At 42.4% G+C, this 26,843-nt stretch overlaps 1 protein-coding gene across 1 annotated transcript in view; it reads right to left on the bottom strand.

Annotated features, from left to right (window-relative positions):
- The window catches only part of LOC126092751 (two pore potassium channel protein sup-9), a 149,825-nt gene that overhangs the window by 102,703 nt on the left and 20,279 nt on the right, over window positions 1–26,843 (bottom strand). The window contains exon 2 of the mRNA XM_049908477.1: window positions 15,918–16,073. Within this exon, the coding sequence (XP_049764434.1) occupies window positions 15,918–16,073 (156 nt within the window). The remainder of the gene's footprint in view (window positions 1–15,917; window positions 16,074–26,843) is intronic.

Here is a 26,843-nt window from a genome sequence, read left to right on the forward strand (position 1 = left end):
TATATGAATTTTACTGAGCTGGTTACTTCCACTGTGGTGCCTATACTTCTGTAGTTCGACTTTAGATTTCCTATCGACACAACTCGACGAGCGCTCTAGTTGAACGATGTGAGAAGGAAATATAACATATCCTCCAAACATAGCTCAATATATTCTCAGCGTTGTAGGGAGAGGGACATGGAAGGAACATCAGTTTCGCCATTCAGTGTTAAAGAAAATGCTGGATTACGGAAGCAGTCTTTTCACATCACAATCTACGCTTCTTGGTTTTTCGAAAAGTGTCACAAAAAGAAAGCTTCATTAACAATGCCAAATGCGTTGTATTACTGGATCAAATATGCCTTTAATACCAGAAAAACGTCTGAAAATGCCTTCTTGACACTATGTTATTCACGAAAGCGCTGTAATGTTTACTGTTTAAAACTAGCCCGCTGTTACGTGGAAACAACAGAAATTAACTACAAGAAGCTATTGCAGTGGTCTGCTAATGCTTAGGGGCTGCTGATATGGAGGCGCCGACTTCAATGCACTGTACAGCGTAAGTCTGTAGCGCCACCTCCTCTTACTATACCTCCATCGATATTTATGTCAGAAGTCAATTGCGTGTAATGTAAACAGTGAAGAATTTGTGTCAGAGATATATATTTCTGCCGCCAGCGATATTTGTTTCACATCTATACCAACAGATGTAAACACTATTTACTTGCAAGATAAAACACGTCCGACAGATATAGCCCAAGATGGCTGTTCGTCTATTTTTCTGGCACTGAGCAGTAAGTGTCAAGTGAATATGGCTGAAAACAAACAGTGGTTAAAAGTTGAAGTTGAAGAATTGATTAAAAAGTACCACAGAAAACTTTAGAAATAATTCAAGGGCTAGTAGAAATCCTTGGGTAACAGAAGAGATACTGAATTTAATTGATGGAAGGAGAAAATACAAAAATGCAGCAAGTGAAGCAGGCAAAAAGGAGTACAAACGTCTCAAAAATGAGATCTACAGGAAGTTAAAAATTGATAAGCAGGGATGGCTAGAGGACAAATGTAAGGATGTAGAGGCTTATCTCATGAGGGGTAGGATAGATAACTGCCTACAGGAAAATTAGAGAGACCTTTGGAGAAAAGAGAACCACTTTCAAGAATATCAAGAGTTCAAATGGAAACCCAGTTCTAAGCAAAGAAGGGAAAGCAGAAAGGTGGAAGGAGTATATAGAGAGTCTATACAGGGGCGTTGTTCTTGAGGACAATATTATGGAAATGGAAGAGGAGGTAGATGAAGATGAAATGGGAGATACGATACTGCGTGAAGAGTTTGACAGAGCACTGAAAGACCTGAGTCGAAACAAGGCCCGGGGAGTAGACAACATTCCATTAGAACTACTGACAGCCTTGGGAGAGCCAGTTCTGACAAAACTCTACCATCTGGTGATCAAGATTTATGAGACAGGCGAAATTCCCTCTGCCTTAAGGAAGAATATAATAATTCCAATCCCAAAGAACGCAGGTGTAGAAGGTGTGAAAATTACCGAACTACCAATTTAATAATATCACGGCTGCAAAATACTAACGCGTATTCTTTACAGACGAATGGAAAAACTGGTAGAAGCCGACCTCGGGGAAGATCAGTTTGGATTCCGTAGAAATGTTGGAACACTTGAGGCAATACTGACCCTACGAATTACCTTAGAAGAAAGATTAAGGAAAGGCAAACCTACGTTTCTAGCATTTGTAGACTTAGAGAAAGCTTTTGACAATGTTGACTGGAGTACTCTCTTTCAAATTCTGAAGGTGGCAGGGGTAAAATACAGGGAGCGAAAGGCTATTTACAAATTGTACAGACACCAGATGGCAGTTATAAGAGTCGAGGGGCATGAAAGGGAAGCAGTGGTTGGGAAGGGAGTGAGACAGGGTTGTAGCCTCTCCCCGATGTTATTCAATCTGTATATTGAGCAAGCAGTAAAGAATACGAAATAAAAGTTCGGAGTAGGTATTAAAATCCATGGAGAAGAAATAAAAATGTTGAGGTTCGCCGATGACATTGTAATTCTGTCAGAGACAGCAAAGGACTTGGAAGAGCAGTTGAACGGAATGGACAGGGTCTTGAAGGGAGGATATAAGATGAACATCAACAAAAGCAAAACAAGGATAATGGAATGTAGTCGAATTAAGTCAGGTGATGCTGAGGGAATTAGATTAGAAAATAAACACTTAAAGTAGTAAAGGAGTTTTTCTATTTGGGGAGCAAAATAACTGATGATGGTCGAAGTAGAGAGGATATAAAATGTAGACTGGTAATGGCAAGGAAAGCATTTCCGAAGAAGAGAAATTTGTTAACATCGAGTACTGATTTAAGTGTCAGGAAGTCGTTTCTGATAGTATTTGTGTGGAGTGTAGCCATGGACAATAAATAGTTTAGACAAGAAGAGAATAGAAGGTTTCGAAATGTGATGCAACAGAAGAATGCTGAAGATTAGATGGGTAGATCACATAACTAATGAGGAGGTATTGAATAGAATTGGGGAGAAGAGGAGTTTGTGGCACAACTTGACGAGAAGAAGGGATCGGTTGGTAGGACATGTTCTGAGGCATCAAGGGATCACCAATTTAGTACTGGAGGGCAGCATGGAGGGTAAAAATCGTAGAGGGAGACCGAGAGATGAATATACTAGGTGGATTCAGAAGGATGTAGGCTGCAGTAGGTACTGGGAGATGAAGAGGCTTGCACAGGATAGAGTAGCATGGAGAGCAGCATGAAACCAGTCTCAGGACTGAAGACCACAACAACAACAACATTTTGCCACACACGGTATGCTTTAACCAAGGCGGCACATGAACCGTTTAGAAACGTAGCCATTTCGTAAATGCTTCCACCCTTGGTCCGAAAGTCAATGATCTTGCCCTTTTGGACGTCCGATAAATCGCTCATTTCCGCTTTACGACGGCAACTTGACTGTTTTCCGCGTCCCCCCCCCCCCCCCCCCGACAAGCTTTACGTACTCAAAAAATGTTCCAAATGGTTCTGAGCACTATGGGACTTAACTTCTGAGATCATCAGTCCCCTAGAACTCAGAACTACTTAAACCTAACTAACCTAAGGACAACACACACATCCATGCCCGAAGCAGGATTCAAACCTACGACCGTAGCGGTCGCGCGGTTCCAGACTGTAACGCCTAGAACCGCTCGGCCACTCCGGCCGGCTTTACGTACTCTCCACAGCTAGTGCTACCACCTGCCGTCGGTGAGTGGGCTTCCCACTTTGACGTCGTAGAAAGGTGGTGGTCACATTAATGTCACTGGAATTATGATCTATTAACCACGTTCGTGTGTTTCACATCTATGAGCTCGTAGTTAAATTTTTTAGTTATTGATTACTTTATCATAATTCTAACTGTGTAGTATCATTTTTCTTAGTAGTCATCTGTGGACTTCGTTTTGGGGGAAATTTATTTCCTGGCTCTCTTTGATAGTAATGAACATCTAACAATTTACAAACATAAAAAAAAAAATTTTGCATCACCTCGTTTCTGAGAGTTCCGGAACCTGTACAGAAAATCGAATAGAGATGAACATAAACATTATTTCCGCCCTTTTTATTGCTCATGAAAACCACACATTGCATGTTGTACCACCAGACGGCGAGACCTTCAGAGGTGGTGGTCCAGATTGCTTTACACATCGGTACCTCTAATACCCAGTAGTACATCCTCTTGCAATGACGCATGCCTGTATTCGTCGTGGCATGCTATGTACAAGTTCACCAGGGCATTGTTGGTCCAGACTGTTCCACTCTTCAACGACGATTCGGTATAGATCTCTCAGAGTGGTTGGTGGGTCTCGTCGTCCATAAACAGCCCTTTTCAATCGATCCCAGGCATGTTCGATGGGGTTCATGTCTGGAGAACAAGCTGGCCACTCTAGTCGAGCGATCTCGTTATCCTGAAAGAAACTCTAGTCGAGCGATCTCGATATCCTGAAAGAAGTCATTCACAAGATGTGCACGATGGGGGCGCGAACTGTCGTCCATGAAGACGAATGCCTCGCCAATATGCTGCCGATATTGTTGCACCGTCGGTCGGAGGATGGTATTCAAGTATCGTACAGCCGTTACGGCGCCTTCCTTGAACGCCAGCGTCATACGTCGGCCCCACATAACGCCACTCCAAAACAGCAGCACTCGCTGGACAGTGTGTCTAAGGCGTGCAGCCTGACCGGGTTGCCTCCAAACAAGTCTCCGATGACTGTCTGGTCAAAGCCATATGCGACACTTATCGGTGAAGAGAACGTGATGCCAATACTGAGTGGTCCATTCGAAATGTTGTTGCGCTCATCTGTACCGCGCTGCATGGTGTCGTGGTTGCACAATGGACCTCGCCATGGACGTCGGGAGTGAAGTTGCGCATCATGCTGCCTATTGTGCACAGTTTGAGTCGTAACGCGACGTCCTGTGGCTGCACGAAAACCATTATTCAATATTGTGGCGGTGCTGTCAGGATTGCTCCGACCCATGATCCGTAAGTAGCGGTCATCCACTGCAGTAGTAGCCCTTGGGCGGTCTGAGCAAGGCATGTGATAGACAGTTCCTGTCTCTCTGTATCTCCTACATGTCCGAAGATCATCGCTTTGGTTCACTCCGAGACGCCTGGACACTTACCTTGTAGAGAGTCGTTCCTGGCACAAAGTAACAATGTGGACGCGATAGAACCGCGGTCCTGACCGTCTAGGCATGGTTGAGCTACAGACAACACGAGCCGTGTACTTCCTTCCTGGTGGAATGCTGGAACTAATCGGCTGTCTGACCCTCTCCGTCTAATAGGCGCTGCTCAAGAATGGTTGTTTACACATCTGGGCTGGTTTAGTGACATCTTTCAAGACTCAAAGGGACTGTGCCTGTGACAGAATATCCACAGTCAACGTTTGTCCTCAGGACCCCTGGGAACCGGGGTGTTGCAAAACTTTTTTTGATGTGTATGTATTACTGGCGTACATACTTTGCACATGACTATCGACAATATACGAAAGAGTAAGATCACCGTACACGAATTACGTCTACGCAAAAATAAGAATTGGAAACTGATGTAGAATGGAAAAGAAGAACAAAAAATAATTTGTGTTGTGGTCACCTTTTTCATAAAGAGTCAGTCAAAATGTTATCTAGATAGCTTAAAATAACTTTTTGCTTCGACATAGGTACCATACGACAAATTGCAGAAGTAAACTCATTTAATAGTTCTTCACTCGTGTGGCCATATTGTCCGCAATCGCTTTTTACACTTTTTACACCTTCAATGGCAAGGTAATTTTATTGACAAGTGATGTGACAGATAGTTCATCATTGTAAGAGTCTATGACAAATACACACCAAAAGAAAGATACATGTCACGAGAAAGAGTTCCCAAACAATCATATCAGCACATAGTGCATCCTCCTCTAGTGGCAATGTAGGCTTGTATCCCCACATGGAAATGATCATAAAAGTGTCGAACGGCATCAAACTGAAGATTGCCCCAAGAATCTTGCGCATTCTGTGGCAATTCGCCAATGGTTTTTATAGTTCGAGGAGAACGAGTAAGTTCCCGCTTTATCATGGCCCATACGTATGGAATTGGCGAGATATCTGGTAATGCTCCTTGCCAGGTCAGTTGTTGTACACGGCTGAGATCGCGTTGCGTCGCAGCAGTCGTATGCGTAGTTGCATTGTCCTGCTGAAAAACACATGGCCCTCCTGTCCAAGAAATGGCAGTAGCAAGGAGATAACAATCTGCCCAAATTTGGCGAGCACTTGTTATTTCACCCTTCAGAAACGCCTAACGTGACCGCGGTTTCTAACTGATGGGTCCCCTCCACAACAGGAAGTGTGGAATGGAACCAGGGTGTTATGCGTGAAAGCATTCCGGAAAAGGCAGATCACCAGGGTTTTTTCCATATGAGTACACGTCCATCACTCGGACAGAGAGACAACCTACTCTCATCTCTTGCACGGCAGCACAGTTCCCGTGCTCGGTGGAGTCGTGATGCCGGTGGTCCCCTAACCAGAAGCACATGTGATTTTAATTCTGCTGCAAACAGTAGGTTCCCAATATTCCCTGAGAACATAGCAACTGTAATATATCACCGGATTTCGTCCCCGGATGAAGTTCGACCGAGCACCACTGCTAGCACAATACGTCGATCTTGACATGTTTGCCGCGCGGGGTAGCCGCGCAGTCTCAGGCGTCTTGTCACGGTCCACGCGGCTCCCTCCGTCGGAGGTTCGAGTCCCCCCTCGTCGTCCTTAGCGTAAGTTATTTTAAGTTAGATAAATAGTGTGTAAGCTCTGGGACCGATACCTCAGCAGTTTGGTCCCATAAGACCTTACCACAAATTTCCAAAATTTGATGTATTGGTGTACTACTAAACGGACGTCCGGTATCTGGTCTACTGGTATGGAAACGTTCGACAGACCACAGCTAAAAGCAGCGATGCATCACCCCATGCATTGTGCCCATCCCGTTCAGAAATCCGTCGATACGTCTATCCAGTTTCCTGCAGACCCACAATGCGAGCCCATTCAAATGGCTGAGGCTTTTCAACAGGAATACAAACTCGTCGGAAGGGTGTGATTGTGCCACACAGTGATATTGCAAACACTCTTGACCTCTAAACGCGGCACAGTGGCTGCCTGCAGGGTCAAAGCAGAGGGTGCAGAGACAGGCCTCCCGAGCGCTATCTGACTGTTAACCGTGTCAACTGAGTCCGTAACTCCTCATTGCGCACATATTATACTCCGGTGTCACTGAACCCAGTCCTTGAGGGTGTTGTTTTTTTCCCGACTGTGTAATTATTGAAGGTACTTTGGATCCGTATTTGCAAAATAATTTGACTGAAATAAAACAAAACGCATTTGGTGACAAAAACAAGCATTTTCTTGTAGTTGCTAAGACGGATTTCAACTACCTTCAACCATTTAATAGTTAATGCTTCATGTCAGTTTATTTACAAAATAATGACAACACACAAACAGATTCGTCTACTTTCATGAAGATGGACGCCAGTATCAGCTAGAAATTCCACGTAACTGGCGTTACACTGTAATTTATTTACAGAAATATAAAAAAAAATCGTGTTTAAAAGGGTATTTATGCTGGTAGAAGAAATAACTTGCATGTTTTTCAACAGAAAATCCACGTTTTTTGTGTTCCATTAGTAATTAAAAATACAGAAATGCAAGCATCGAATGTACATCCAATTATCGTAATGGCAATTGCTTGTTTATCGTCAGTTCAGCTTTGGAACATCTACTACCGCGTTCTATATATAATCCGGCAGATAATTACGCTGTTTTGAATTGCAGCCGCTGTACCTGAAATTATTTCCGGGCTGAGTAGATTCCTATCTCTAACTGCCTACGCGCCAGCAATGATGACCTAGCGGTGCTTCCGATCGCTGTACGTTGTTTTATCAGCGTGTTATATCGATTCTGTTGGCGGAAGTAGAGGAAACTCATGTTTACGAAGAAATAAAATATCTCATCAGAACGGAAAATATGCAGATCTCATGCCAGGAAAAGAATAAAACATGTGGTTTATACTCCAAACTATGAAATTACACAATGAACACGTCTTCAGATTCTCCTTATATACACCTGCAGATATGCCTCTTAATTCTGTAGAAATCTTATGTCATTCATAGTAGCTACTTTAAACAGTATACAACAGACTACATTTACAGCTACACTATATGATTAAAAGTTTGAAGGCACCTCTTAGTTGACATTAATATGGGATACGTCTACCCATATTATTCACCTTTATGCCGGCTTGATCTCTGTTGTGGACATTTTTAATGAGGTGTCTGACTGTCTCAGGAGGAATCGAAACCCACTCTTTCCCAACAGCAAAAACCAGAGAAGTCAGTGATATGGAAAGCTGTGGTGTGGGGCGAAATCGAGGCTCTTTCAGTCATCAGTCTACTGCCCGATTTGATGCAGCTCGTCTCGATTTCCTCTCCTATGTCAACATCTCAGAGTAGCACTTGGAACTATGTCTTCAATTATTTGCTGGATGTATTCCAGTCTCTCTCTACAGTTTTTACCCTCTGCAACTCCCACTAACACCACGGCGTTTATTCCCTGATGCCTTAGCACAAGTCCTACCATCCTGTCCCTTATTCTTGACATTGTTTTTCATATATCCCTTTCTTCGCCTCCGCAATCGTTAAGTTATCAGTCCACCTAATTATCAAAATTTTTCTGTAGCACCACATCTTAAACGCCTCGATTGTCTTCTGTTCCAGTTTTTCCACTGTCCATGATTCACTACCATACAGTGCTGTGCTCCAAACGTACGTTCTCAGAAATTTCTCTCTCAAATTGATAACAGAAGACTACTTCTGATCAGCAACGCCCTCTTTACTATGCTAGTCTGTTTTTTATGTCCTCCTTGCTTCGTCCCCTCTCAATCCATATTCTGGGATAGCAATGGCATCAGCGAACCTTATCGCTGATATTCTTTCACCTCGAATTTTAATCTTACTCTTCAACCATTGTTTTATTTACGTCATTGCATCTTCGATGTACAGATTGAACAGTAGGGATGAAAAACTGCATCCCTGTCTTACATCATTTTTAAACCGAGCACTTTGTTCTTGGTCTTCCAATCTTATTGTTCCCGCTTGGTTCTTGTACAAATTCTATATCACCCATCTTTCCTTAAGGTTTACCTATATTTTTCTCAGAATTTCCAACCTCTTCCACCATCTCACACTGTCGAACGAGCTTTCTAGGTCTACAGATCCTATGAGCGTATGCTAATTTTCCTTCAGCCTTGCTTTCATTATCAAGCGCAAATCATAGCTTCCTCTGTTACCTTTATGTTTCCTAAAGCCAAACTGTCATGTAACAGATCTTCAGTTTTCTTTTCTTGTCTGTATATTACTCTGAAAGCAGGTTTGATGCTCGAGAAAACATGATTTTGCGCCCTAGAAGAGAATCGGAGCATTTGTGATGTAGTGCTACAGACGAATCTTGAAAATTAAGTGGACAGATAGAGTAAGGAATGAGGAGGTTCTCCGTAGAATCGGAGAGGAAAGAAATATGTGGAAAACACTGACAAGGAGAAGGGACAGGATAATAGGACATCTGTTAAGATACCTGGGAATGACTTCCATGTTACTAGAGGGAGCTGTAGAAGACGACTGAGATATATATTATGGATACACTCAACAAATAATTGAGGAGGTAGGTTGCAAGTGCTACTCTGAGATGAAAAGGTTGGCGTCAGTCACAAGACTGATGACTCAAAAAAATTGACCTAAGGCTGTCTGCTCCGGCGTATGCCATACAATCCAATATCTCTTTTCGGGATCTCTGTGTGGCTGTGATGTATCCAGCTGCAATCTTCCCATGTTTCCAGGCCTTTCCAAATATACCTCCACCTTTTATGTTTCTTGAACAGAATATTCGCTATTACCATCCTAAATTTATTGCAGAACTCAGTCCTTCTCCTATCTCATTCCCACTGCCTAGCCCGTATACTCCCGTAATTATTCCTTCTGTTCATTCCCCTACCGTCGTTTTTCAATTCCTTATGATTATTAGTTTTTCATCTCCTTTTACATATTGAGTTATTCATTAGGTATCCCCATATACTTTACCTCTTCTTCTTCTGCTCGCGGCGTCGGCATTTATAATTGAGATATTGTTATCGGCACTGGTTTACTATTGACATACATACATACATACATACATACATTAATCCTTGTCCCATAGATCATGAATACGACATTCCGTAATGATGTGGAACGTGTCACTTTAACGTAAGTTTTCTTTACACAAATTAATTAATTAATTAATTAATTTTTTTACAGTTACTACTTCATATCTAAGAATTCATCTACTAAGTAGGAGTTGTCATTCAGAAATGCTTTTAATTTGCTTTTAAATGTTGGTTGGCTATCTGTCAGACTTAATATTATTTGGCAAATGACCATAGATTTTTGTGGCAGCATAATTCACCCCTTTCTGTACCAAAGTGAGATTTAATCCAGAATAGTGAACATCATCCTTTCTTCTAGTGTTGTAGCTATGCACTTCGCTGTTATTTTTGAAATGGGATGGGTTATTAATGACAAATTTCATAAGTGAATATATGTATTACGAGGGTACTGTGAATATCCCGAGTTCCTTAAATAAATGTCTGCAAGGTGGGCTCCAGCTGTTATTCTGATTACACGCTTTTTGTGAAATGAATACTTTCTCTCTTAATGACAAATTGCCCCAAAATATGGTGCCATATGAAAGCAGTGAATGAAAATAGGCATAGTAGGCTAATTTACTGATACGTTTATCACCAAAATTTGCAATAACCCTAATAGCAATGACCTCTAATGAGAACAACTCTATCACGCAACTGCTCACAGTAATTCAGGCTATGTCATACCTTCCTACTCATAACAAATCCTATTTTTGTTATACCATTTTCTACTACTATTGTTGATATTACCCTAAATATCTTATCTTTTTTCTATTTCCCTTTATCGATCTCCTCTGTGTCTAGATTGTGCCTTTGCATTTTTCATTGTAGGTTTTCTAGCTCTCCTACTACGTTCAAACTTCTAAACTTCTGACATTCCACGCTCCGACGCGTAGACTGCTATCCCTTCGTTAGTCATTCAATCTTTTTCTCATGGTCATCTCCTCTTTGGCAGTTCCCTCCAGGAGATCTGAACGGGAAACTAACTAGGAATTTTTTGTAATAGAAAGATCATTTTCAATTACAAGTCAGATGTCCTATGGATACATATTATGTGTGTTTAATGTAGTGGTTTCCATTGCCATCTGCATACTTATGCCGTTGATAATTGCTGATTCTTCCGCCTTTGAGAAACAGGTTTACACCCCAAGAGCAAGATAGTGCTATGAACCTCTGTTTGCTCCTCCGCTTTGTCAAGGCCGTAGGCCGAGCGAGGGTAACTTCTTATGGTGGAATACATTAAATGAGTTCGCAATTGCTAATAAGGACAATCAGCAGATGTAAAATGGAATGGCGACAATGAAAATTTGTGCTGGACTTGGACTCGAACCCAGATTTCCCGCTTTCGCGAGCGGTCGCCTTACCATTTGGCTATCCGTGCACGACCCATTGCCAGACCCAAACTTTCACATGTCGTCAACCATGCGTCTACGACGTGGAATTGTACATCCATTATGTATATTCCCTTACAACAAAGAGGAGGAGGAGGAGGATATTGGTGTGTAACGTCCCGTCGACAACGAGGTCATTATAGACGGAGCACAAGCTCGGATTAGGGAAGGATGGGGAAGGAAGGCGGCCGTGCCCTTTCAAATGAACCATCCTGGCATTTGCCTGGAGTGATCGAGGGAAATCACGAAAAACCTAAATCAGGATGGCCGGACGCGGGATTGAACCGTCGTCCTCCCGAATGCGAGTCCAGTGTGCTAACCACTGCGCCACCTCGCTCGGTAATTTTTATTCCCTTACAAGTCAGACGGTGTACTTGAAAGTCGGCAGAGATATCCGATACTGCAGTGCCTGTGTTGATCTGGTTACGATGCAAGGCATGCATATCCAAATGTCTACGAACTGGACTGGAGTTTGGTTCTGGCAGTGGGTTGTACACAGATAGCCAAATGGTAAGGCGACCGCTCGCGAAAGCGGGAAATCTGGGTTCGAGTCCAAGTCCAGCACAAATTTTCATTGTCGCCATTCCATTCTACATCTGCTGATTGTCCTTATTAGCAATTGCTAACTCATTTAATGTATTTCATAACGGCTGCAGTCGCCGCGATGCCTGTTCCGTTGGACATGCATACATGTCCAAAGGAACTTTGCATCATAATCAGATTAACACAGGCACTGCAGTTTGATATGTCTTATGCTGAACGTGTTCGGCCGCCACATAAGGAGTGGCTGTGTTCGAACGTGGACCCTCGCTATTTACATAACTAATCAGAGACGCTACGCCTATGCCACAGGTGCGACAGCGTCTACGTTCTACCTCATGCCCAATTTTCTGGATTGAGACTGTGGGAGACCAGTTCATTACTGTACTGAAACTGTTGCCTTACAGATGCTACTCTGTGTTAGGGTGTACTGTAATGCTGATACAGTCACCATTCGAACTGTTACTCTACTATACGCAGAACACAGTGCTTTAAAATGTGTTATATCCTTCCGCATTTTGCATTTTCGTAAGTGCAATGAAGGGACCACACCGTGAGCCGTGGCTGACTCGTGCTATGCTTTGCTTTAAACCTTGGTTGCTATTCTGTGATTATTCTCCAGCGGTTATCACGATTATGCTGTTATCCTCTCTCGTCGCGAGTGGCAGCAGCAGCGTGTATCGATATTCGCACCCTTGTATTATCTTTGGCCTCGCGCTTATAGTTTCCGGCTGTGCCACGCGTGGGCAGTTGGTCGGTTGGCGTGGAGCAGCGAGTAAGTCTCCAAGGCGCGTTTCTGGCCGGGGCCAGTCTTTACTTAAACTACCAGCCAGCTCCAACTGTTCACACTGTGTAGTTTGAAAATCGTTGTGGGCTGTTGGCAGATTCCCGCGAGCAACAACGTGTGTTTTCAAGTTGGCGAAATTCTAGAGGCCCTCCTGTGGAGTTTAACTTAACTCGATTATTTTAGAATTGAAGTGCGCCAGTGGAATCTTCTGGCTTGTGTCCGTTAACGTTCCGGTTACCTGCCCTGGCCGTTGACGTAAATTCAGGCAGTGTATTTTCCACATCGTATGTGGCTGTCCAGCACAGCATGTAGTTTGGCGGCTGAATGTGTAATTCGTTGTGGGCGCCGATACCTTCTGTGTTTCTCCATTGATCTCCCTGTTGTGTGCTGGTCGGGTGGAGCGAAAGTTATCCTGTCGCTTGGTCCGTTGACTGTCTTTCGGTTGGGTTGCTGTCGGATTGAGAATTGTTGGGCCGACTGCCTGTCTCAACTAAGCGGGCGTTAGTGTTTGAATTCCAGGCCGACCCCTGGAAACTCCTGAGCGCCGTTTGATGTCCTGCCTTTTCTTATTTGTCCTTGTTGTTTGTTTATGTATGGCTTCTATCCGATTTTAAATTAAAGTTGTTTTGCCCTTAAGGCGTGAGACTGTTTGGGCCTTTAGCCTAATTTAGAGAAATGTTTTACGATAAGGCCTTCTGCCTTTTAAATTCAAATTCCTGTTTTTAAGTCTTAAGTTATTGACCTTCAGCCGATTTTAAATTAAAGCTGTTTTGCCCTTGAGGCGTGAGATTTAATGGCGCATTTAGCCGGGAAGTAAGTTCTAAAATTAATGTCTGGCTTGCTTTGTTTTTAATGTTTTCTTTACTCTTGTAATGTTTGTCAAATGAATACAGCAGTACGTTCGAGTGCAACTGACAGCCACTCATTTTGGCCCCTTTCCACAAATTAAACCAAGTGTCCTGTCGTGCGGGTATAGCAGGGGATCTCATTCCGTAACCACGAAAACAGTCCTATACCATAGCACCACCTCCTCCATGCTTCATTGTTGGCACTGCACGTGATACAAGACAATGCTTTCCAAGTTTTCAGCAGACCCAAACGATTCCATGCCTTTGCTACACAGTATAGCGTGATTCATCACAAGAGATCTCTCTTTACATTCACCCCACGTCCAGTGGGGTCACTCATTGCACCACATCAAGCGTCGCTTAGCACTGGCTGCAGAAATGTATGACTGATGAGGATTTGCTGGACCATTGTAACCTGCCTTTTTTAAAAAAAAAATCCATACGCGTAGTTATTGTACTGGCTGGACTCCTGATGGCACTTTTGGACTCACTAGTGATTTCTTTCGCTGATTTCACGCGATTTTTTGCAACCACCCGCTGCAATGCTCGGCTCTCGCTGTCCGTCTGTACGTGAGGTCTGTCTGCTCTTGGTTTTATTGTACAGTCACATCACCAACAGTTGGCTTGGGTAGCATCAGAAGGGTTGAAATATTCCAGGTGTATTCGCTACTCAGGCGACATCCAATGACTATTCCATGTTAGAAGTTAATCTAATTAACTTAATTAACAATTTTAAACATGGCTGTGAGCCAGAAACTGCACAAGAATATAATTTTTATAACACAGCCAACCGCTTGCAACAAAATTTATCTGATCTAGACACGGAGTAGGGGTGTCTTCACCAGAAAATTTTTTGATGAAGACACCCACTGTCGATGTCGAAATCAGGTCAAGTTAAATCTTGTTGCAACTGGTTGGTTGTGTAATACAAATAACTTAATTTAATGAGTAAGAAGCGAATGGTCCAAAATGATGGAACTTTTCTAGCATCAAACGAAACAGAGTGAAGAATAAATGTAAAATAAAAGTTGTGTGTATTTGTGGGATCGTTTTTGTGGACGTTATCTTCGACGACTCAATATGCACAAAATTGTAAATATTAAATTTATCGTCAAGAATAAGAATTAAGATAACTATGTCATGTTTTACATCAAATGTTCGTACACCTAACGTCACTTTATTATTTTAAAGTGATATAATGTTTAAAGCTGTGAATTGCACATAATTTATATTGACTAGCGTCACTGATGATTGTAGTGCTAAGGAGGGGAGCGGTGGAAGTTACAACCGATGAGAAGCGAGAGCACGGAGACAATGTTTGGCTGGGTGTAGTGTAGGGAGTTGCGTTTCAGATGCCTTGTCGGAGAAGCATCGTTACGGTCACGGTACGTTGAAGATATGTTGGACTTATTGTTACTTTTTCTGGGCGGCATAAAGTCGCAAGTGTACACATCTGCGATGCGAAGAAATTCTGCGAATGAAGCACAGTTATGGTCTTAGTTAGCTACCTTGCTAATAGGACTGTATAGTGGCTTAGGAATAGGCATCAATTCTGAGTTATAATAAGACAGTAACTGAGCTCTCACTTACTGGTTGTAGAACCCAGTTATTTTGTTGCTTGTGGTTATTGCGTAGTTATCAGTCCAAAATCCTTCATCTATAATGTTATATCCTAGCCAGTAATGCCAACCGAGCCCGCTGCCAAAAGGTTGGCAGCATCAAAGTCCGGACGCCGTCCGCATAAGCAGCGCCAGCGATACAGGAAATCGCCGCAAGTCTGCGCGCGACACCGCTGGCTTCTGGCTTCTTAAGCGCTGGAGTCGCAAGCGCTAGGACAGTTCTGTATTCGCCGCTCAGTTGTATACTCGCCACCGATTTGTGTACTTGCTAGTCAGTTGTGTGTTCATCGCAGCAGAGTTGTTGTTTGTCGTCAGCCGACGCTGACCTAGCCGCTCCGACTCGAACTAGACAGATTTCTGTAGACACGGAGTTCACTACTGTGTTTCTGTATCTTCGTTAATAAAGATACGTACCGACTTTTATTTAATCAGAGTGTTTGGGTTTTCATCTTTCTGTTCACTGTTCCAGCGGACCGATCGGCCCGCTATTAAAAGTGTGGCGGTGACTTCGTAACCCGTTTCTACAGCGAAGTATTTGTCGCTACGAACCCCGACACAAAATATAATTTCATACTTTTATGCTGTCTGTATTCTGTAGTGAACTTTATCAACTATGTATTGCATTGGAACTGCTTTGCAGTGATGTGCGATAGATAAATGGAGCACAGACTAACGAAAATCATCGTGCAATCAGTTCCTCGCCCTCATGCTCGCAAGCAAGCAATGAGTGAACAGGGATTTAAGGTCGCAGTATGGGATTTTTTTTCCAGTTGAGCTCGCCTCTGTGACAACTGGTTTACCCCGTCCCTGATCTTAATAAACCTGCAGAACCCTCACCAAAGTTTCAGATCGGGTTAGATGGATTCACATCATGGTTAATGACATTAATGTCACTACATGTGTCACAAGTTTTTATTTCTCATTAATGACAAACGACCATGATTTCATAACCTCTAGTCTACTACGCTGGTAAAAGTGAGAAGATTAAATATGAGAACACTGACCAATAGTGGTGAGGACGGTGGTGGCGTAGTAGAAGGCCCCGGCGAATTTCCACTGCTTCCCGGCCTTGTGGGGCTCTGTCTTGAGCACCACCGCCTCCATGATGCGGAAGTCGTCCGCACTGATGTTGTACTTGCGGATCACCTTCTGCTCCATATCTGAAACAATCAGGCACTGACGTCACACAGCTGGCAATCACAAGTGTATGGACGCTGCATTTTCTGGTAGCACTCGGTTAGTTCTCAGGTTAGTTCATCAAGCCAGGCCCTGAGCATCCAAGAGCTGCAAGTCTGATTGAATATTTTCACAGTTCCTATCGCCTGTCCTCGCTGTACCTCCATATTTCTTTTCTTAAGAGGCTTTCACAACTCAATATTTACTGCACAATATATATATATATATATATATATATATATATATATATATATATATATATATATCTGCATGGCAGAGAAACAGCAAGCTTTATGAATATCAGCACATTGGGGCTTATAACAGCTCCAATAGGATCAGAGATATGGCCAAAAATGTGTTTTTCCATCCCCTGAATGAGAGGCATTTTGTGTAGAAACAGTATCGAATCATCCTGCTTTGCAAGGCAGCTGAGATGCTGTGGGCAGGAAACGGTTTTTCATACCCTGACATGTAGGCTGCACTGCATGACAGGTGTGTTACACTGCGGAGAATCAGTCTGCTTTATCAACCTGCTGTAGATGGCGGCCTATATATCAAGGGCAAATAAATGATTTTCAAGTCCCTGATTTGCGTAACCTGCCTTGGATGATAGGTGTGTTGTGGTGGTAGTATCAGCCTACAACTGTATTGCAGGGGCTATGGAGTGCCAATGAATATTGCTGGGAAAAGGTTGAGACAGAGTGAGGAGGGGATGGACAGATCAAGGGGAGGAGGAAATGAGCAAAGAGAGGGGTAGAAAAAATGAAGAGACAGAGAGTGTGTCAAAGAGGAGACAGAGAGAGGTGAGAGGATGACGTGGACAGACAGAGGGAGGAAGAGGTGAACACAGAGGAGGAAGTGTGTTCAATATATGTGTTGAACGTATATGCCGCTGAAGCCAATACGAAAGGGCTAATTTTAGCAATATATTGCACTAAAGTGTGAGGTGAAGAACAGCACAATATTATTGTGCAATATTAAGCCTCGAACACATCAGTTAGAGCTCTGCCTCTGAAGCAAATGTACTGTATGTACTGTGAGTGATATACTTGCCTTACAAAACAGAAACTGTGAAGAATGTGCAGAACAAGTCTGAAAAGCTTCCAGGTAGGATTTCAGTGGACTGAGGCCTCATTCACTGTAGCACAGATTCGTAGACCTCAACAACTAATTACAAAGTAAACAAGTGAACTGTGTAATTTATAGTCTACATTTGCTCTTTTCTGTGTACATCTTTACTGTAGCAATTGTTCCAAACGAAATAAAAAAAATATTTATTGATTACTGACAACTGTTGAAAGTAACAAAAAAGAAATATATGCCACTGGACAGCTGACCTTATTTGCCAATTTTTCAAACTGCTACAAATAAGCCGGCCGCGGTGGCCGAGCGGTTCTAGGCGCTTCAGTCCGGAACTGCGCGACTGCTACGGTCGCAGGTTCGAATCCTGCCTCGGGCATGGATGTGTGTGTTGTCCTTAGGTTAGTTAGGTTTAAGTAGTTCTAATTTCTAGGTGACTGATAACCTCAGAAATTAAGTCCCATAGTGCTCAGAGCCATTTGAACCATTTTGCTACAAATAAAATGAACATTCCTGTTTAGTCATCACACCATGATATTTCTGTATGCTCTGCTGTTGTACAGAACGAGGTATCTGGCGTTTCCTTACAGAAATTTCATTTCTCAAAATGTCACATGATGTTCTTTCATTAACTTTTTTTGGTTCTTTGCGGAAATGCTTTCAGAGCGAATTGAATTTCTGTCTTTACAGGAACTGCTGTTTATTTCGCAATACTACTCTTATGGAGTGTCGCTTTTCATTTAACATGACAATTACATCCACTTACGAGGAAAATAAGGAGGTAGAATAAAGGTTTAAAAAAGCAAATTGGGCTGCAGTGACTGTATGTACTGACGTCTAACTAACTTCGTGTCTTAACTACATTTAACATGGTGTAGGTCTTCTTTTCTTTTGCTTTATGAGAGTGCCTGGTAACAGAGCATACACTGCATTTGGGACAGGCAAAGCAATGTCTGATGTAAATAAATGGCCTGAGTAACCAGTGCGGACTCTGGACTCAGAAAGCAGGGCAGGTAGCGTTGGGTGTTGTCTGTGTGAAAGCTGCGTTGCTGGGCGAGTCCTCGGGGGCGGGGCTATTTTTCAATTTTTCATTTACGACACGTCTTCAGCCTAGCAGCCGTGCAGTGTCGAGGGAAATAATTTTAGCAATACGAAACCTGCCCTCACCCGTTTTCAGAATAGTGCTTTCAGGAGATAACCTCGTGCTTTCCAAAAGAAGCATGGGATGCTGAAAAATAAGAACCAAGCTCTGAGTGCAGTTTTTTACTTTCTTGGGACCTGTGATGCGAGGCTAGCTGTTGGGTGCTAAAGGCATTATTGGTAAAAATGCCTTTGACGTCAGGAGGATGAATCATAGGGAGAAGTTTTTTGGGAAAGAGGGGTAAATCGACGAGTCATTGAAGTTATAACGTGATAAGTCTTGTTTGGTGAGATTTTTGCAGAAGATGCAGTTATGTCATTGGCAGTCAGAGAGTTCTTAAACAACGATTGGCAGTCATGTATTGCTTGTTTGGAAGGAAATAGCAGGAATTACGATTCAGATTAGATAACTGGGACTCTGATGCAGGTCTTGCTGTTGAAGGCATGTCTGTGGACTGCGCTCTCCACTCTAGCAGCTGGTTGGGGATCCAGAGTTGGTGTCAGCGGAAGCATGACCTTCGCCCTGTACTTCAAAGGGCGAGTCGAGATGGCGACACACTGCACGTCCCTTGGTAATAATTTACAATGAAAATCATTAGCAGCACCGGCACGTTAGGACTGTCCTTGGTCAGAATTTAGTCAGATCACTGCTGTTATCTGTCCCGTGTCTACCAGTTCATTCATAGATGCATGCATTTTTCAATCTAACAGTCAGGGACACAGTCACTGTATTCCTTCAGATAGATACTCCTTTTCTATTTCAGAACATCAGTTGCGTTTTTATGGCATGTTCTCACATCATTAAAGTAACTATGGAAGCCAGCGGCTCCGAGTGGTACAGACCATATAGAGTAGTTTCGTAATATTAACTTGGTATTGTCAAATGGTCAGACGCGTTTCATGTTGATGTTTTATTTGAATAAATTAATGTATTCATTCAAAAGTTGTATCTGTTGACGCCTTCCATTAATCTCATTTTCAATATCACGCAGTTCTCCACATATGATCCACAGCTAGGGTGTTAACCATTATTGCGTTAGTTAATCCGTTTGTGCACAGCATTTCATATTTAATCTTAAAGGTGTGTCCGTCTCCTAATTAAATTTCTGAGCCAGGTTCACAGTTTCAAACATAAGCGGCGTTTACAATATACTGATCGAGCGACTATAATTTTTAAGCTCTGCAGATTTTTCAATACCTTGTGCAAGCCATAAATACCGCCCTCAGACAGTCAATAGTTTTTTCCTTCTTTCGTACTCAGGATCGAGTCATTGAGATGATGATCTTCAGCTAATCATACCAACAGATCATACAGACAGTAATGCAACGACTGCAGAATGAGTGGTGGTGTGATGGAATCAGGCTAACAAGAGGAGTAGACATTGGCTTTCTAGAAGGAAGCACTATGAGAATGTCGTAGGATTGCTCGACTATTTCTGACGGATAGACTGACGACAAAGGCTGAAAAACCGGTGGAAGTAACAGGTGGAGAGTCACCACGAAGACGGGAACAGATTGCCGGAACTTTTGTTGAGCTTTTTTGTTGCCGGACGTCATTTATCTCTGGCGCCATACCACAGAAAACAGCACGATGTAGAACCAGATCAGTGACATTCTGTGGTGTTCAGTGACAAGCCTCGCTTCTGATTGTGGTGATAAAAGGACTTATGTAACATTGTTGAAAGAAATCTGAGTGATCTCCAGTATGTTGGTCCACCCCGATAGCTGAGTGGTCAGCGCAGCGGTCTGTTACGCCAAGGGGCCCAGGTTCGATTCCCGGCTGGGTCGGAGATTTTCTCCGCTCAGGGACTGGGTGTTGTGTTGTCCTCATTATTATTTCATCGTCACCAGTGGAAGGCAACGGGAAACCACCACTGGAATCACTTCCCTAGACGCTCATGCTGTGGACCTCTCTGACGAGACTTCCCCCATGTCAAGACGGCAGAACACAAAGTTTTTTTCCAGTACGTTGCGAGAATGGCTTTGTAACTATTGTTATGGCCAGTGTACTGAATGACTTGTGATTCCCTAACGAAGGCTTCATGGCTAGAAGGAACGCGACGCAGTATCGACCTGAAGGTAGCCGGCTTACAAGAATGGGGATGGTTCGTATCATTGTGACTGATCAGTAATAGTATTTTTTTCTGTATATGTCATACCTAATTTGGGCCGCGTCTAATGAAACCAGCTAATCAAAGTAAGGGATTTCCCCCTTGCACGGTGAACTGAGTCCAGAAATGGTGCATAATTAGACCGATAAGCCAAAACCTGATGGTCACGTGCTTAACAGTTTGTTTGTCAGTCTTTGGAACGAAATACAACGCTGATTCTGCGTATCAGTGGTCCGACAGTTTGTTGGTAGGCTTTCGATGTCTACGAACGGGTAACGCAGTTGGCGTAAATAACGGGACGTTGATTTGCGTACAGGGTGATGGCACCGATAGCGACCCAGCTGTTATGGTCTTCAGTCTGAAGGCTGGTTTGACCCATCTCTACGCTTGCCTATCCTGTGCAAGCCTCTTCATTTCTGAATAACTACTGCACGCTACATCCATCTGAACCTGCGGACTGTATTCATGCCTAGTTCTACAATATTTACCACTCAACTTCCGCGCATTACTAAACTGACTATTCCTTGTGCCTCGGTATGCGTCCTATCAACTGATCCTTCTTTTAGTCGTGCCACAAATTTCCTTCCTCCTCAGTTCGACTCAGTGCCTCCTCATTAATTATTTTATCTCCCCATCTAATTTTTCTGTAGCACCACATTTTAAAACTTCTACTCTCATCTTTTCTCAACTGCTTACCGTCCATGTGTCACTTCCGTACAAGACTATACTCAAGGCTAATATCTTCAGTAAAGATTTACTAATGTATTTATATTAATATTGAGGAATTCCTCTTTTTCAAAAATGCTTTTGTTACTATAGGTAGTCTGTTTCTTATATCCTTTCTATCAGTTATTTTTCTGCCCAATTAGTAAAACTATCCTTAGTGCCATATGCTAATGCAATCACCTCAGATACCCAACTGGGTATCTAGTCATACTGAACTTCGATGACTGTTTTGGGTATGTCATTCTGAAGCGGTACTGTCAATCCCTGGTGGCTAATATCATGAAAGGGTCACTGCATTGATAATCAAAGAAATAAAAACGTATAAAGAAAAGAATAAAGAAAACATCGATAACATGCAAAAATCAAAATGACATGATAATTTTACGCTGTTATCGTTGATACATTTCAATGGCCATATGTGGATAACGCCAATCAAACTTTTGAACAACTAGAATAAAAACTTTTGAAATGTGCTGCTACGGAAGAGTGCTAAAGATTAGAGGGCTTGATCGGGTTAGTAAAACAGAAGTGAAGCGTAAACACCACTCACCACTCACTGGTTAGGCCTGTTCGGACTGGCCAACTGTTACCTACAAGGAAGTACGAGGAGCGATCTATGATCGTGGGGCAGGTGGTCAGCATGTCGACAATGCCTCCAGTTCTAAGTACCATTTGGCCTCACAATGTCTCTGTGGGCCCTGTACAAGAAAAATCTGATGATATACTAGGACTCAAACCCGGGTCCTTCTGTACTACAGGCAGCGACGCAAACTTTTTTTTCCTTCACACAGTTTTTATGGCACAGGACTCTGACCGTACACTCTGAGCTACCGTGCCGGCAACCGATCGGCTACAGTCGTAACGGAGAGGTTCTGAACCGAATTGGAAAGAAATTCTGAAACTATCAGGGGTGAAAAGAAAATTGTGGCTCAGTTCGACTAAAATAAGGAGTAACTTCATGTGACACATCCTGAGACATCACGGAACTGTCACTGTGATGATGAAGGGAATTGTGTGACTGCGGAAAAGGGGGGAGGGGAAGATAATCACCAACTGTTGACTACTGCAACCATGTGCCAGTGGACGTACGTTGCAGCAGTTGTGCAGAACTGAAGGGGATTGCACGGAAACGGGCGCTACTATGATTAACTTTTCATGACCGGGACTTACGGTCATGTAAAATTTTTTGAAATACATCATGTTCGGAGTTGACTGTAGAAAATGATTTATTTCACTCCAGTATTGCAATTTCGACCCTTGGGCCATTGTGAAGTGGTGATCAAAAAGCTAAAAAATTACAAAAATTGAAGCACAGGGTGTAGGTACAGAGCTGCATAAACATGCCCTTAGAAAATGGTTCTGAGCACTATGGGACTTTACTTCTGAGGTCATCAGTCCCCTAGAACTTAGAACTACTTAAACCTAACTAACCTAAGGACAGCACACACATCCATGCCCGAGGTAGGATTCGAACCTGCTACCGTAGAGGTCGCACAGTTTCAGACTGTAGCGCCTAGAACCGCTTGGCCCATGCTCTTAGACAGCAGCGCTGTACAAAAAAATTATGAAAATAACACCACTTATATTTTGATGCAACATACATCACACTTTTAAATCTTCCGACTCGTGTGCACCGCCATCGCCAAAGCTAAGCCTTTTCATTGCAGGAATACAGTAATATCAAACGAGCACGAATTTCTGTGCATCGTGAAACGATGTAAATTACGTAAACTATTATCAATGTTAATATCCTTCACACAAATCATGTAAGCAGTGTGTTAGAACATTGATTTGTGGCGACTTGTGTTAAGGATGTTAGTTAACATCGGTAACAGCTTACGTAATTTACGTCATTTCACGATGCACAGAGCTTCGGACTTGTTTGATATTACTGCTTTGACGATGACATGCATACATGTAGGAAAATTTTAAAAGTCTGATATGTGCTGAGGTAAGACGTAAGTGATGTTATTTTCATAATTTTTTGTGAGATGCTACTGTCTAACGGTTTGTTTGTGTGGCTCTGTATATACACCCAGTTCTTCATTTTCTGTATACTCTTTAGCATTTGCAGTGTCACTTGTAATGGCCCAAAGACTGAAATCGCAATAGTGAAGTGAAATAATTAATTTTTTAAACTCAACGGTGAACGTAATTTTTGTAAAAAGGAGTCCTATTATGTTCGTATATTTCACTGCATTTATTATTCTGATACTGGTACTATCAGGCTAAAATTTGTCTGAGCTGCAACGATATGGAGCTTACTCTGCATAACAACGCACCAAAACATTTCAAAAGATGAACACATAGTCTTTCTCGCAAATAAGGCAGTGAACAAATGGGACTTGTTTAACTACAATTTCAATCCATCTTATCACATTTATAAACTTTAAAGGGAACATACAACGATTAGGGAAAGAAACATAAAGTAACACGACGAAAAATAGACAACTTGTGCTATAATACGAAAGTTCAAAACATCGTGGTGTACTGGTTGAACATGTGGTACGCGTGACTGATGAGGAAGCCCTCCCATCACAGCAGCTGGTCCAACTGCAAGCAAACGAAAATGCGTGCTGCTGCCAGTTGTTGCTTTCTGAACGACAGTGCCAGACAACACGATGCTTCAACAACTCAACAACGTCGATGCAGATGGGAGGCAATCGATCACTTTGCTACCTTCCCACAGGCCAAATATGGGCCCGAGCGACTTCCACCCTTTACCGGAGATGAGGAAGTGATTGGGCGAACGACGTTTCGCCGCAAGAAAGAAACCGCTGCGCTCTGCCATTAGGGGCTGGGACAGACTGGCGGAAGTTTATTTGCAGAGGAGACATGAAAGCTGGTACGTCGAATGATATAGAAACATAATGAAAAAGAAAACTGAGGAACTGGCAGATGACGATCAGTTCGAATTTCGGAAAAGGTAAGCAATTTTGACATTGCGATTATAATAGAAACAAGACACGTTCAAACGATTTGTCGACCTGTAAAAAGCCTTCGATGATGTAAAATGATGCATAATGTTCGAAATCTGAGACAAATGGGAGTGTTATATGAAAGGTCGCATAATATACAATACGTACAAGGAACAAGAGAGAACGATGATAATGAAATACCAAGGATATGAAATGTTCAGATTAAGATGGGATGTAGTCTTTCGACACTACTGTTCAGTCTATACATCGATGAAACAAAGACGGGAATAAAGGAAAGATTCAAGAGTAAGTTTAAAATTTAGGGTGAAAGGATACCAACGATAGATTCGATAATGACATTGCTATCCTCAGTGATACTAAAAGGTATCAGATAGATTATATAATGGTAAGACAGAGATTTAGGAACGAGGTTTTAAATTGTAAGACATTTCCAGGGGCAGATGTGGACTCTGACCACAATCTATTGGTTATGACCTGTAGATTAAAACTGAAGAAATTGCAAAAAGGTGGGAATTTAAGGAGATGGGACATGGATAAACTGAAAGAACCAGAGGTTGTAGAGAGTTTCAGGGAGAGCATAAGGGAACAATTGACAGGAATGGGGGAAAGAAATACAGTGAAGAAGAATGGGTAGCTTTGAGGAATGAAGTAGTGAAGGCAGCAGAGAATCAAGTAGGTAAAAAGACGAGGGCTAGCAGAAATCCTTGGGTGACAGGAGAAATATTGAATTTAATTGATGAAAGGAGAAAATATAAAAATGCAATAACTGAAGCAGGCAAAAAGGAATACAAACGTCTCAAAAATGAGATCAACAGGAAGTGGAAAATGGCTAAGCAGGGATGGCTAGAGGACAAATGTAAGGATGTAGAGGCTTATCTCACAAGGGGTAATATAGATACTGCCTAGAGGAAAATTAAAGAGGCCTTTGGAGATAAGAGAACCACTTGTATGAACATCGAGAGCTCAGATGGAAACCCAGTTCTAAGCAAAGAAGGGAAAGCAGAAAGGTGGAAGGAGTATATAGAGGATCTATACAAGGGCGATGTACTTGAGGACAATATTATGGAAATGGAAGAGGATGTAGATGAAGATGAAATGGGAGATACGATACTGCGTGAAGAGTTTGACAGAGCACTGAAAGACCTGAGTCGAAACAAGGCCCCCGGAGTAGACAACATTCCATTGGAACTACTGACGGTCTTGGGAGAGCCAGTCCTGACAAAACTCTACCATCTGGTGAGCAAGATGTATGAAACAGGCGAAATACCCTCAGACTTCAAGAAGAATATAATAATTCCAATCCCAAAGAAAGCAGGTGTTGACAGATGTGAAAATTACCGAACAATCAGTTTAATAAGCCACAGCTGCAAAATACTAACACGAATTCTTTACAGACGATTGGAAAAACTAGAAGAAGCCGACCTCGGGGAAGATCAGTTTGGATTCCGTAGAAATACTGGAACACGTGAGGCAATACTGACCTTACGACTTATCTTAGAAGAAAGATTAAGGAAAGGCAAACCTACGTTTCTAGCATTTGTAGAATTAGAGAAAGCTTTTGAGAATGTTGACTGGAATACTCTCTTTCAAATTCTGAAGGTGGCAGGGGTAAAATACTGGGAGCGAAAGGCTATTTACAATTTGTACAGAAAGCAGATGGCAGTTATAAGAGTCGAGGGACATGAAAGGGAAGCAGTGGTTGGGAAGGGAGTAAGACAGGGTTGTAGCCTCTCCGCGATGTTATTCAATCTGTATATTGAGCAAGCAGTAAAGGAAACAAAAGAAAAATTCGGAGTAGGTATTAAAATCCATGGAGAAGAAACAAAAACTTTGAGGTTTGCCGATGACATTGTAATTCTGTCAGAGACGTCAAAGGACTTGGAAGAGCAGTCACCATTCGAACTGTTACTCTACTATACACAGAACACAGTGCTTTAAAATGTGTTATATCCTTCCGCATTTAGCATTTTCGTAAGTGCAATGAAGGGACCACACCGTGAGCCGTGGCTGACTCGTGTTATGCTTTGCTTTAAACTTTGGTTGTTATTCTGTGATTATTCTCCAGCTGTTATCACGATTATGCTGTTATCCTCTCTCTCCGCGAGTGGCAGCAGTAGCGTGTATCGATATTCGCACAAAAGCAAAACGAGGATAATGGAATGTAGTATAATTAAGTCGGGTGATGCTGACGGAATTAGATTAGGAAATGAGACACTTAAAGTAGTAAAGGAGTTTTGCTATTTGGGGAGCAAAATAACTGATGATGGTCGAAGTAGAGAGGATATAAAATGTAGACTGGCAATGGCAAGGAAAGCGTTTCTGAAGAAGAGAAATTTGTTAACATCTTTCCTTTATTCCCGTCTTTGTTTCATCGATGTATAGACTGAACAGTAGTGTCGAAAGACTACATCCCATCTTAATCTGAACATTTCATATCCTTGGTATTTCATTATCATCGTTCTCTCTTGTTCCTTGTACGTATTGTATATTATGCGACCTTTCATATAAGTGTCAGGAAGTCTTTTCTGAAAGTATTTGTATGGAGTGTAGCCATGTATGGAAGTGAAACATGGACGATAAATAGTTTGGACAAGAAGAGAATAGAAGCTTTCGAAATTTGGTGCTACAGAAGAATGCTGAAGATTAGATGGGTAGATCACATAACTAATGAGGAAGTATTGAATAGGATTGGGGAGAAGAGAAGTTTGTGGCACAACTTGACCAGACGAAGGGATCGGTTGGTAGGAGATGTTCTGAG

The sequence above is a fragment of the Schistocerca cancellata genome, chromosome 7 (assembly GCF_023864275.1).
Source record: "Schistocerca cancellata isolate TAMUIC-IGC-003103 chromosome 7, iqSchCanc2.1, whole genome shotgun sequence".
In the NCBI taxonomy this organism is placed as follows: Eukaryota; Metazoa; Arthropoda; class Insecta; order Orthoptera; family Acrididae; genus Schistocerca; species Schistocerca cancellata.